The sequence below is a fragment of the Strigops habroptila genome, chromosome 4 (assembly GCF_004027225.2).
Source record: "Strigops habroptila isolate Jane chromosome 4, bStrHab1.2.pri, whole genome shotgun sequence".
NCBI lineage: Eukaryota > Metazoa > Chordata > Aves > Psittaciformes > Psittacidae > Strigops > Strigops habroptila.
The window spans coordinates 8,517,445-8,529,916 of NC_046358.1; the positions used below are offsets into that span (position 1 = coordinate 8,517,445).

General features: G+C 39.1%; 1 protein-coding gene across 7 annotated transcripts in view; it reads right to left on the minus strand.

Annotated features, from left to right (window-relative positions):
* ZNF106 (zinc finger protein 106) overlaps positions 1-12,472 on the minus strand; it is a 45,087-nt gene that overhangs the window by 3,422 nt on the left and 29,193 nt on the right. For 6 of the 7 annotated variants that reach the window (XM_030482466.1, XM_030482464.1, XM_030482469.1 and 3 more), the window contains 14 exons: positions 10,988-11,142; positions 10,833-10,893; positions 10,181-10,522; positions 8,103-8,880; positions 7,708-7,763; positions 7,078-7,223; positions 6,643-6,777; positions 5,662-5,778; positions 4,602-4,793; positions 3,449-3,511; positions 2,505-2,624; positions 1,969-2,040; positions 1,125-1,196; positions 349-495 (listed from right to left, as the gene is read on the minus strand). In XM_030482466.1, coding sequence (XP_030338326.1) covers positions 349-495; positions 1,125-1,196; positions 1,969-2,040; positions 2,505-2,624; positions 3,449-3,511; positions 4,602-4,793; positions 5,662-5,778; positions 6,643-6,777; positions 7,078-7,223; positions 7,708-7,763; positions 8,103-8,880; positions 10,181-10,522; positions 10,833-10,893; positions 10,988-11,142 — 2,456 coding nt within the window. The remainder of the gene's footprint in view (positions 1-348; positions 496-1,124; positions 1,197-1,968; positions 2,041-2,504; positions 2,625-3,448; positions 3,512-4,601; positions 4,794-5,661; positions 5,779-6,642; positions 6,778-7,077; positions 7,224-7,707; positions 7,764-8,102; positions 8,881-10,180; positions 10,523-10,832; positions 10,894-10,987; positions 11,143-12,472) is intronic. The other variant, XM_030482467.1, reaches the window with a different exon arrangement.

Below are 12,472 nucleotides of genomic sequence, written 5' to 3' on the forward strand. Positions count from 1 at the left end.
AAGATGTTCATTCAACTTAAATTCTTCCTGCAAGAACTTAATTTTAACTTACATTTATCAGAATTTCTTTCAATATTTCAAGAATTTTACCGTTTCCATGTAATATTTTATGATCAAGCTGTTTTATACCAGCCATATCTCAAGTTACCACACTTGGTTGCACTCTTCATCTGCCACAGCTTGACTTGAACCCTATTCGCCTTGTATGACTGTAACTGTATGCAGTTAAGCCTGTCAAGACTAGAAGAATTTAACTCTTTTTAAGAGAAAGAGGATGAAGTCCCACAATTGCGGTGATGTAAAGTACTTTATACTGCCAAATACAACCATGTGAATTCAACCACGTACCTGCTTGGAACCTTTCCTGGAAGTAAAGAAAGCATCACAGTTCTTCCAACGACATTTTAGGGTCTGAAAATTTGGGTTGGTGTGGTCAGTTAGCAAGTGTTGTTTCAGATGGTCCACAACTCCAAAGATCAGTGAACATCCATGCCACTGGTTGAAAAAACACACCAGAATAAGTCAGGAAAGAAGAATTTTAGCTAATGCTTTTCTTGCAACCTCACAATATTCTACCAAGACTGTTTACACACATGCCATCTCCTGTAACTTTTTAATCTTCTTATTCCATTTCCATTCTCTACTTAAATGAATAGTCTCTATTCCATTAATTACAGCTTTAGAGAGATTCTTCCTGCCTCTAGCCAAACCTAGACCATCAGCAAAAATGGCAGGAGGAAGACAGGAACTAAACCTTTACATGATTTAAGCTTACCCGAGACAGAGACATTGGGAATTTAATTAAACTCATTTAGCAGAGTAAATCAGCTTTTCTATGTCACTCAGCTGAAGTTTTTGGTTTTAAACAGTTACAGGTCACTATCTTTAAAGTTGCCAGAATGAAAAATAATTTAAGATGCTACTATCAATTTGCCCCAAAGCATACACCTATACTACAGACCGTGAAAAAGGGAACTAGAGATATATACTTCCATTTTAAAAGTACATATACATTTAAAAATATTATTGAACTATAATAAATTAAAGGTCAAGCTATGCAAGACTGAGTAGTGACCTTCCCCAGAAAATTAGTCTAAAAACTATAACAAAGGAAGGCTTATTACCCAGCAACGATAATTCTGCATCAGATTAAGCCTCACAGCTCTGACACTGCCATCATAGCATCCAGTGTAGATCTGTGAAAGAAACATTTATGGATAAGCAAACTGGGAATAATAGGAAAAAAAGTCGTATTTTGAAGGAGGCTTCAGTGTAGAGTACATTAGGTGAAAACCAATAAAATCTCAACATGCAAGGCTTCTAAATTTAAAAAATGGGTCTAATCTAATGGAGATTTGCATTCATTGTTTACAAAAACCTACTAATGAATAAGAAATGTTTCCGTAACTTCTACTGTATATAGTGTCATAAGAGTTCAGAAAAACTTCAAAATACAACCTCACTAATAAATGTATTTAATGACTATTTTAAGCAAGTTATTTATCCAGAAGTGCTTCTGAAACCTATCTTGCAGGGCAGTTGCATGAAGAAATCTGTACACCTAAACCAGTGCATACCTTTGTTTAGGTTCTATCAAAGGTTACTAGAGGTTTGACTGTGGTTGAAGTTTTTCTCTAGCATCTGTGTGACTCTCTAGGGCAGAAGCCAAACAGGATTGATGCTTGAGAAGAGGGAATATTTTACTGTTTCTAAACTCTTCACTGCAATCATCACTATAAACAGAATTATTGTTTTAATATTACAGTAAGCTAGAAGTCATTTTTCCCCAGACAATAATATTACATAAATACAGAGCTGTAACAGCAAATTGATTTTTGGCTGACATTTCTACGTTCTTCTTAGTCAGACAGTATGTTGACTTCATTATCTCAAAAAATTATACTGCCTTGTATATGCATGTGGAAATTACAACCTCCTCTTTGAGACCAGTGAAAAGAAGGAAGTTACCATGCTCTTATGGATGGTCATACACATAATCATATCTGTGTGGCCTCCATAGACTTGCAAGCGGTCGTGCGACTTGAAAGAAACAGAAACAGACATTAATGACATGACAGCTAATAGCCATTTTCACAGACATGCAAACAACAATGCTTCTAAGAGCAGTTTTCTGAGTAGCAATTAAACTCCTCTGGTGGATTCCAAAGTTTCCAGCCACCATGAAAGATCGCTTTTGCTTACATTACTTCTTTAAGTCTTTTTCTCCAACTAAGCACTTGGTCTTTCAGCAGACAAAATGAACATTTCCCCACTTTTCTGATCTGTCATTGTCTTACGATGACCCAGGTTCTAAAAAAAATGGTTTCGGTTATAATCTTTAAAATCTATTTATTTTGGCTGGTGATACAACTATATTTTCTGACTAACAGGAAAGAGAGCGATGGGCCAAAGACTAGTGAGCATAAAGATTACTTCTATTTGATTTCAAAATAACTAATTAATGCATATTAGGTAAATGGCATAGTAAGCATCTATTTTCTTACCTGTAGTTCATAAACACGAACAAATTTATCCAGACATGCTGTCACCATCACTTTCCCAAGAATGTTTACAACCGTTACCGCATGGTTATGGCCTTTATAGATCCGTACCAGCTCTCCAGTCTGCATCAAAAGCAAAAAGCAAATAGGTGTTTGCTGTTTTGAGGGGTTTTTTTGCTTGGGTTTGTTTGTGGTTCCTTGTTGGGCTTTTTTAACAACAAAGCAAAACATTTTAACCTAACCTAGATAAGGTAGCTAGTTTCAATGTTCACTGCTCGAAAAATGGAAACACTATTAGACTTTCATTTCCTGTGATGGCACTTTTAGATTATGATCAAATATGACTTATCTTTGCCCATGTTAACTCAAAGCCATTCCAGTACAATAGAAATGCATGCCTCTATGAAAAGTATCTACTTTTCTTAAAAACAATAAAAAATTACCTCTGATAAGTTTCTTAATCTAACTTATTGCATAGCTACATGAATGTTTCTGCTAGCACAGCGGAAAGATAGTGCAAAAGAGGAAGAGTGGCATGCTAGCAACGAAGGATTCAGGACAGTATAACAGCTTTTGAACCAACTAGTTTGGAACACTGTGTTCCTCATGTTTTTCCTGTAATAACAAAACTCTTCCTCACCAGAATAGCTCACATGGCTTTGCTCTGAACACTTTCCACATTATCAGCATGTTTGTAGTAGTATTTGCAAAGGAAAGATCGCCAGATAAAAAAGCACTATATACCTTATTGTAAGACTCAGCACGTTTATGCATCCTCTGCATGACACTTTAGTTAGCTATAGTGCAGTCACATTAACAAAATCTTATGTCTTCCTTTTCTGGAAGCTCCACCAGTCAGTCAAAAATTCTGAAAACACTGACTTTCTAGCACAGGAATTCACTGCCTTAACAGAAAAAGTCATTTCAGTTTTATATATGATACTTACATGAATATTGTGGGCATGTACAGACTGATCACTGGAGCCACTGAACACCAGATCATTCACAACCTTACACACACACACAAAAAAAAAAAAAGAAAAAAAAAAAAAGAAAAAGAAGTATTTTTGTATCAGATACAGAAATGGGCAAGCAAAACATTAGTATGCTGTTCAGTTTAAAGTTGTACTGTAGTATTTCCTAAATTTGACAATCTTAAAATCAACGGAGAATACAGGAACAGAAAAAAGCACGCACTGAGTTCTTTATATAAGAGCTAGAAAATGTACTGTGGTATCCTAATGGTGACCTGTGACATTTCACAATTGACATCAGAAGTTGTTAAACTTGCAGCCCACCAGGCTAACTCATCCTACCTACAGACTATTCTCAGTGCCAGCACAGCAGCAGATGACGGACCAAGCAAACTGAATGTAGAATGCTGCTTTGCACATGCACAGTAAAGCCCATTGTTTCCTAGTAATTGTGGATGTGCTGTGTACTTATACACCGGTCACGTAAGACAGACAGTGCTCCTGACAAGTACTAATCTAGAAAAGAAGCTTAATAAACCCATCATGGATCAAAAAGGGACCACAGTCTGCTGCCATGTGAGCAGGATAATTCACAGGGCAAAAAGGCTGTGCCACTGCACTGAAATATCTATACAGTTTATGGAAGTCATCCCTTATCTGTTACATGATAGCAGTCACAGCAAAGCAGCCAGACAAGCGTATCTGTTCCAGCTTGTAATCTCAGGAGCCAGAAACCTGGATGTAAGCGTTAGTGCTTCTTCTACTAAAAGAGAATACTTCTCTAGAGTTACATTTTTTCCAGCTTCCTGTGATGTTTGTATCAGGGAATGTGAAAACTAGCTTTACCTTTTCCACAACTTCCCTTCCATTGGCAAATTCACATTTCAAGATTCCCCGAATCTTCTATCAACATGAAATAAACATGCTTCCTACAGACACAGTTTTGCAGGGAACGTGAAATATGGCAGCCAACCAGAGACAATTTCCCTTCCAATTTACTCAGCTTTTATCATTAAAAACCTGTATTTCCTAAAACAATCTGCTCACTATTAGATGAGGATGAAAAAGAAAAATACATAACATTTTAAGCATTATTTGTCAAAAACATATGTTCAGAGACGCTTACCTTCATACAGAGGATAGTCTTGCTGTGACCTTCCAGGGTTCTGAGAAGCAGCCCGTTCCGTGCATCTCGCACGCTGATGGTGCAGTCATAGGAGCCCACCACCAACAACTTGCGTGCTCCTTCCTGAGCTGTGGCTAGACAGCTCACTGCTCTAGGGCCATGGCATTCAAAGGTATCAACCTGCTTGTTGTTCTGTTGGAAGAGGGGGGAAAAAAAAAAAAAAAAAAGGGTATTTAAGAGTTAAAACTTTGCTATGGCACTGACTAGACCACTGAGTTCTTTCTGTGTTGTACTTGTTACAGCATCTGATTTCAGTTTAGTAACACACCATTTCGGCAGTGGTAAAAGTTGCATCTAAACAACTAAGTTTCCAAATCAAGGAAATAACTCCTTCTGCTAGGCTTTGATTCTGTCTTTTAAAAAAAGATTTCATTACTTAGCAAAGGTCCAATAAATCCTCCTTCCAAGAAAGAATAATGAGAGGAAATAGTTCTATGAGAAAAATGCAACCCAGGATAAATTTGTAAGCATAAATCTGATAAATTAGTCTAGGATCCATAAAAAGAATAATCAGAAAAATATTTTAAATAATGATTTTTAATTCACTTTTAAACATCATGGGGACTGCTGACTGAGCCTCTCTGCCAGAAAACCATGTGAAGGAGTCTCTTCTGTAACTGCAAATGGAGTAAGCAAAACCAGCAACACTTTAAAGTTTCTTGACCATCTCTTTTGATGGTCGAGAAAGGAGGATTCACAGATAATCATCTGTGTCACAAAACTCTCATGACACATAACTGGTAGGCGAGGTGGAACCTTAAGGGATAACGTGACAACAATACAGCAGTTAAGAGAAAGGTACCTGAAGGGAAGGGGAGATGGGAGAGCTTCGTGCACTGACAAAATAAAGGACCAAAAGGGACCAACAGTGACCATTTATACCAAAATACTTTAATCACAAATACACTTACTACTCAAGAAAAAGAACAGAAACAAACACAGAGTGGAGAGAAACAGCACTGCAAGAGGCTGTTAGGTGCAAATATTTAAAGATACCAACCTTTATGCTGAAAGTAACTACATTGCCATTTGCAAGGCCTGCAAAAAGGATCCGCCATCTGCTGTGTAAACAGAGCACTCGATCTTCCAATTTAAACTGTTCCATGCACTCTTTGGTCTGGCAATTGAAAGAAGTATTTAAAGCTTTCCATTAACTGAAACAATTCAGGGAAAAAAGCTTGAAATAAATTATAATTTTCACATACAAGCTGCATTTTTTTAACCAACAAAGCTGGAGAAAAACATCTGAATGTCTTGTGTGACACAGGAGTTCGAGCCTGGTTTTCATCAGCTCACTCCCATCTCCGAGACTTGACTGTATTTCAGCAACTAGTTATAACCCTAAAAGCTTTATTTCAATCACACCTCTAATGTATATAGAAATTTAGACTGCAGACTATATATATAAATTATAAACACCTTGTTACGTGCTTGAGTTTGAAGAATCCCCATGAAATCCCCAACAGGGAAATGCCACGAATCATCAGCTGAAGAGTTAAAAAAAACCTGGCAGTTTGCCCCCTTCAAGCAGATATTTGCTTTCTAGCCCTTCAAGTCACAGGTTAGACAAGCCCTCCTATCATTTATCTCTAAATGTCCAGCTTCAGGAAGTCTCAGTCTCAGCTGTTCTACAAAGAGAGCCGTGCCTTCCATAAGCAATGAAGTTTGAAATACAGCAAGACAAACACGAAATTCATGGCCAGACAACCGTCCTGCACTTCGGTGTTACCAACATTTGGAATCCCAACATGCTGTTCTGGCTCTACTGACAAGCTAACCAAAAGATTAGTGTAGTAAATCACTTCATGATTTGCTGTTTGGATTTTTTTTCCCCCTGCTCTACTCTAATGTGGTATGAAGTGGGGCTCATGTCCAGCTCATACGAGTTTAAAAGGCTTTTTTCATTTATATTTGCAGAGAAACACTTCAATAAAAATGCACCACATTACACTGCATGTTAACCAACACAGAGTTTGACTACCTTGATATTGTAACAGTTGATAGTGTGGTCGCTTGAGCCAGTGTAGAGTGCAGCATTCTTCCCATTTGTCTGAGTGACCAGGAGGCAGTTCACTTTCGAAGTATGTCCTTCAAAGATGGCCACACACTTCCTGCTCTGAAAAGGAAAGCATAGGGTCTGTCCACATAAAAGCCCATTATACCTCTCAGGATCTGTGCCTGACTGAGTAGGGTAGGACAGCTAATAAAAGCAGGACACGTGTAGCAATCTCTCTCCCCTTACTCCTCTCACAAGAAGAAGGGGTTGGGGAGGGGGAAAAGTTTGAAGAACAGCATAAAAAAATTAGGTGCTTGAAAAAGCAGCTGCTTCCTTAATTACATAGTAAGGCTTTACAAAAACAGAATTGCAACCTTATGACTGGAATTAACGTAACACCATTCCCACAACCTTACTTACGACCAGATTGTAGGCACAAACAGTTTTATCTGCTGAGCAGGTATACAACAAATTCCCAAAAATCTGAATAGCATTCACTGCAGCCAAGTGTCCCTCAAAGCTTCCCTCTGTGGGTTCTTCATCTTCACCTGGCTCCGAAGAGACTTCTGTAGGACAAACACACATGTATTTTGATTATGGGAACTTATGGGAACTTGATTATGGGAACACTCAAGTAAACATGCTGCTGTTGTTAGTATTAACAAACAGCAGAACTATTTGATAGGCTTAGCACCTGTGGGTCTCAGGTGGAGCCTGTAAGTGGCAAAAGGCAATATAAAATGCCAGAAAGACCTTTTCTGTGATGTTAAATCCAGAAAGCTCTTTAAGGATTACATTATTGTTTGTCCTACAGCTCTACAGAGATTGTTGAATAGAAGTGTTCATGCGGGAGGACACATGGGGATATAGAGGGGTCAAGGCACAAAGATTCAGTAAGACCTAAGTGAGTATGCATCGCTTCCCTCTTCAGTTTTAGCACAGGTTTTTATCTTCAGGGCAGAATTCCCCACTGGAAGCAGCTTGATCAAGACTTAAAGTCCTGCAAGATACTATACACAAAGTATTACAAGAAAAGTTTAAAAGATATACCTGATGAGTTCTTTGATCCTCTTAGTGATGCTATGGAAGTCTGCATCTCAGACATACTGCAACACAGAAATAAAGAGTAACAAGATTGGACTTGGCATGCTCATTTCCAGACAAAATTTTGGTGTAAATAACACCCCAGAATACAAGACTCTGTACTTAGTAGAAAACAGGCTGTAACAGGTAAGCTCAAAACCAAACTTTCCATGGAGGGCAGCCTTGTTCTTATATTAATTAGTAGGTAACAAGACATATTTATTTGTTGGATGAAAAAAGCAAATTCCTTTTTCATTTTCCCTCTTATTTCACTCCTAAATTAAGTTACTGATGTTGAAAGGGAGGCCTTTTGTGACTATTGTATAATGCTTTTGATTTTGAGAGATCTGCAGTAATCTCACCTTCTTTTCCCATCATCCCTATAATTTGTGCCAATCTCACTGGTAGAGCTCACTTCATCATAACCCGAGCAAGACACCTGTAGGACTGCTTGATCCATAGAGCCACGTGACTGCATCTTTGAGGGACTGTCTGGTTTCTCATCTCCAGACTCTGATGAAACAACATCAACCACCTCACACTGGGGTGCTGGAAATTCCACTAGTTCCAGAGAAGCATCACTGTCATTCTCATCTTTGTTTCTTGCTGTGTGAGCAGTAACTCCATCCTCCTGTTTTGGAGTAGATGTAGTAACTTTTTCTCCTTTAGGAACCTTTCCACCCTTGACTTTCCGGACAGGCTTAGAGTCAATTATATCCTGCTCCGTATCACTGTTCTCTGGCACATGGGCTGCCCTCAGAGTTTTCTTCTTCCTTAACTTTCTCCTCCTCCTGCTCCCTTTTTCTGCTGAGACTATAGCAGTTGCCATCTGTTGTTCAGATGGTTCTGCTGACAATTTGGGGGGTTTATCCATAGGCATTTCTAGAAGGGCCGAATGCTTTAGAAGAGAAGTGTTACACTGATCCAGTAAAAAGCTTTCAGTCACTGTGTCATTTGCTTCTCTCTTGTTGAAATCAGATAGTGAATGAGAAGAAGGGTTCTCAGGAAGTCCAGCTTCTCCGCTGTCCACAGCAGGCTTGTGAACATCTTGATTAGGCTGTCGGAAACAAGCTGCCAGCTCTGATAGGGATATGGTTGCAGAGATAACTGGATACACTGAAGTTTTCTGGTTGGTCTCTTCTGAAGAAAACAGAAGAGTGTTATATTCAATCTGTACAGAAAGAAGTATTTATGCAAAATTGTTTTCCCTGCATTTTTCTGTTTATAGTTAATTGTTCATGTTAAGTACATATTCCTAGATGTTGAAAGCTATGTGCATATGCAGAGCTGCTATTTCAGTCAGCTATCCAGCCTTTCAAAAACATATGTGGGGAGTAAAATTTTAATCTGTGTATCCAGAAGCAAAGGAATGGGGTACACCATTCAAGTTGCTGGCTGACTATAGGAGTTCTGGCAAACCACCTTTAGTGAATCCTGCATTGTCAGCTTAAGATGCTACCACCCTTCACTGCATGCTCCCTTACCGGCTACCACCACTGCTGTAGGACCAGTATTAACCAATGCATGCCTAGCACGCCTCAGCTGCTCCATGACAGTTTGAAGACCTTCTGCTGAACCCACCGCATTAGTTATTTCTACCAAGTTACTTGAATCTAACTCAAGGTAGATGAGTCACACACAACCCACTCTGCAGTATCATACTTTCTATCCTGGGAATGGCAGCACTGTAGGACATCAGAGCAAGCTTTGTTAGTTTATCTATGGTGGACTAAGTGACAGGGCAAACATGCTCTCCTTATCATTTTAATTTGAAGCCAATATGAACAAATGAATTCAACCTCTCAACTGAGACAGGCTAAGAGCACAGCCAGCATCTTACAGCTGTAAGATGCTGAAAGTTTCCCACCCTAAACTTTCCCAGTTGCAATAACGACGGTCCAGAAGAGGATGTTTCAAGTTCATTGCATTTATTGGGTGGGATCCCTCAATGTAAATTGGAAACTGCCAGCCTTTGAAACAAATCCGTGCTTCCATCTCTTAGAAACCAGCAAATCAAACCTACAGCAATGCTCAGGCAAAGCTGTTGGACTGTTTAACACATCACAGTACAGACTGGATGCTTTGGAATTACGTATTCAACTACAGACAGCTTAAATGTGAACATCTTGCCCCACACCTTCCTCAGATGGGAAGTTCCAAGATAAAACTAGAACTTTCTGAGTGTGTAGGGTATATCATATTTAAAACAAATCAATGGAAAGCTGTCTCTCTCCCAACCCATAACTGTCACACAGCTGCAACCTGTTAGAAAATCCTCTATACAGAAGACAAAGTTAATGGGACCTACACAAGTTAATGGGATTCATCCCTGCACAACAGGCTGCCGATTTGAGAACCAGCTTACATTCTTCTTGGGAACTAATATTTCTTTTATTTCCTTAAAGCTAGTTCTCCTAAAACAAAGAGAAGCCAAACATACCACCCTTCTGCTCCCCCTCTTCTGCTCGTGAAGCACACGGAGAGCTCTGGAGTACAGAATTCACATTTTCTTCTGAGCCTTTTGGAGACACAGGTTCTCGTTTAACTTGTACTGAGGAGTCAGGAGGAGTGGCAGATGCGATACCAGAAGACTGGAATGGTGATGGCACGTGAACATGAACAGAAGCTCCCAATGGAGCTACAGAAGACGACAAAGTGTCCAACAGGGGCAGGAAGCTGCCTGCAGGAATTAAGTCAGCTGCCATGTGAGATTTGCTATTTCTTCTTTCACTTAAGACACTGCAGGGAAGTTGCTCTGACAGCTCAGAAGGTTCATATGTTTCTAATGGCAAAAGAAGAGAGGGGAAAAAAAATACAAAACAAAAATGTTGATAATTTACAAAAAAATTTAGTCGTGCCAGAAGCTCATTTCTTGTGGACACACCAACAAGGAAAAGAAAACTTTGCAAAAAAGCCACTAGGTGGCACTACCAAAGATGACAGATCACACAAAGACTTCGATTTGAAAGCCTACAATTTTATTGCACATTTTAAAGGAGTGCATTCAAGTTAAAAACAATTTTTGCAAGATGGTGAGTTCAAAGAATACACAAGTCAGAATTCCACTGGTGTAGTTTTGTGGTATTTCATACCTTGTAGCCCCTGCAAGACCTGGATTCTCTGGCTTCTCAGCGTACTCATTTCCATGGTTATCTGCAAAACAGTTGTGGTTTAAATCAGTCCTCCTTAAGGCAGTTTTTCAGGCTGCTAACTTCAAGTTCAGACAGTCTCAAAAGCCCACTATTACCTGCTGCTTTAATACAAGGAACCGTTGAACCTCAACATACGCAGCCTGCAGGGCAGCCCTGGCCTGCAAGAGACTGCTGTCCACACTATGCAAGGACTTGCTTAACTCTTCTTCCCTCAGCGAAATTGCCAACAACTGGTCTACCTGAGAACGTTCTGAAAAAGAAACAAAATGTAGAGTATAATTGTACTTGACAATACATTAAAATACATTACCTATGGTTTCTCCGTAAATACTACCACCTCAGAATGTAAAAATCACATAAATTAGGTAAAGTATCAATAGTCATAAGGAGGCTGAAAAGGAGTAACTGTGCACAGGAATAGCCACATCTACATGAAAGAAGAGCAAAGTCCAGTGTTCTTCTTAGAGATTCTCAACCTTGACTAATAACTATTTCCATAGTAGTTCTGCCAGCACTGATTTAGTTTAGTTGAACAAAGTCATTCTCTTCCATAAAGATCTTTTCTTGAGGTACACATGTACAGGAAGTACAAATACACTCTTTCTATTAATGTAGTCAATAAGACAGAGGCAAATTTAAGCTAAACAAGATTTAAATTATTCGGTTAATTCTGAAGCTGAGGAAGGACAGCTTAAGAGAAAAAAAACCCAGTGATGAAAAATCATTTACTACCCCAGATGATTTTGAGCCACAAGACTCGCTTTTGCAATCTCTTGAGCACAGTACCCTGTAAAAGATGCTCCTATATTACTTTTAGAAAGTCCACTGGCATTACAGAGATTCTCCGAACAAACTAAGTTTCAGTTTGAGCACTGCTTAGTTTCACTCAGGTTATAGTTTCCCTTAATAAATTTACTACAATAAAGATGATGCTGAAGCAAAGTAATGAGAAAGAAATTTTTACTAAGTTAAATGTGTTATTAGTCTCCATAATAGACAGTAATCATTGAAGACAGAGGCTGATAAAAAATTCCACCTTTTCAAGTCGTGAAATATTAGTTCCTGCAAAAAGATCCATATTAATTGCCCTGCATTCCAAACAACTCTTACTAGAAGTAATTAAAAATAGAGAAACGCAACATTCGAAAGCTACCTTCTGCACCATAAAGCTCTCAGATGGTGATTCAATGATTTAGTTCCCAGAGAAAACATTCTGCCTAAACACAGATGGTTCATTTGGACTCGCAGTGATGTTGACATGTTAGGTGTGTTTGAGAAAGGCCTGTCTAATGCCAGAATAAGAGTTTTCTTTGGTCACAAGCAGGAAGGGGTGAGGTACTCCACATTCATTTCCAGTACGGAAAGAGAAGAAGGAGTCAAAAACTAACAAGTATGGCCAGAGATGTCAAAACCAGAACACAGCCCAGACTGCTAGGCAGAGCACAACTCTTCTGGTGAGACCACCCAAAGTAGAAAGGGAAAACTGCACAGCTGAATTAAAAGGGAGTGATGGGGGCTTCTCCCTTCAGAACTTTCATCTGAAGAGGCAATAATCTTCTCTCCCCTGAGCAGGAGAAAGC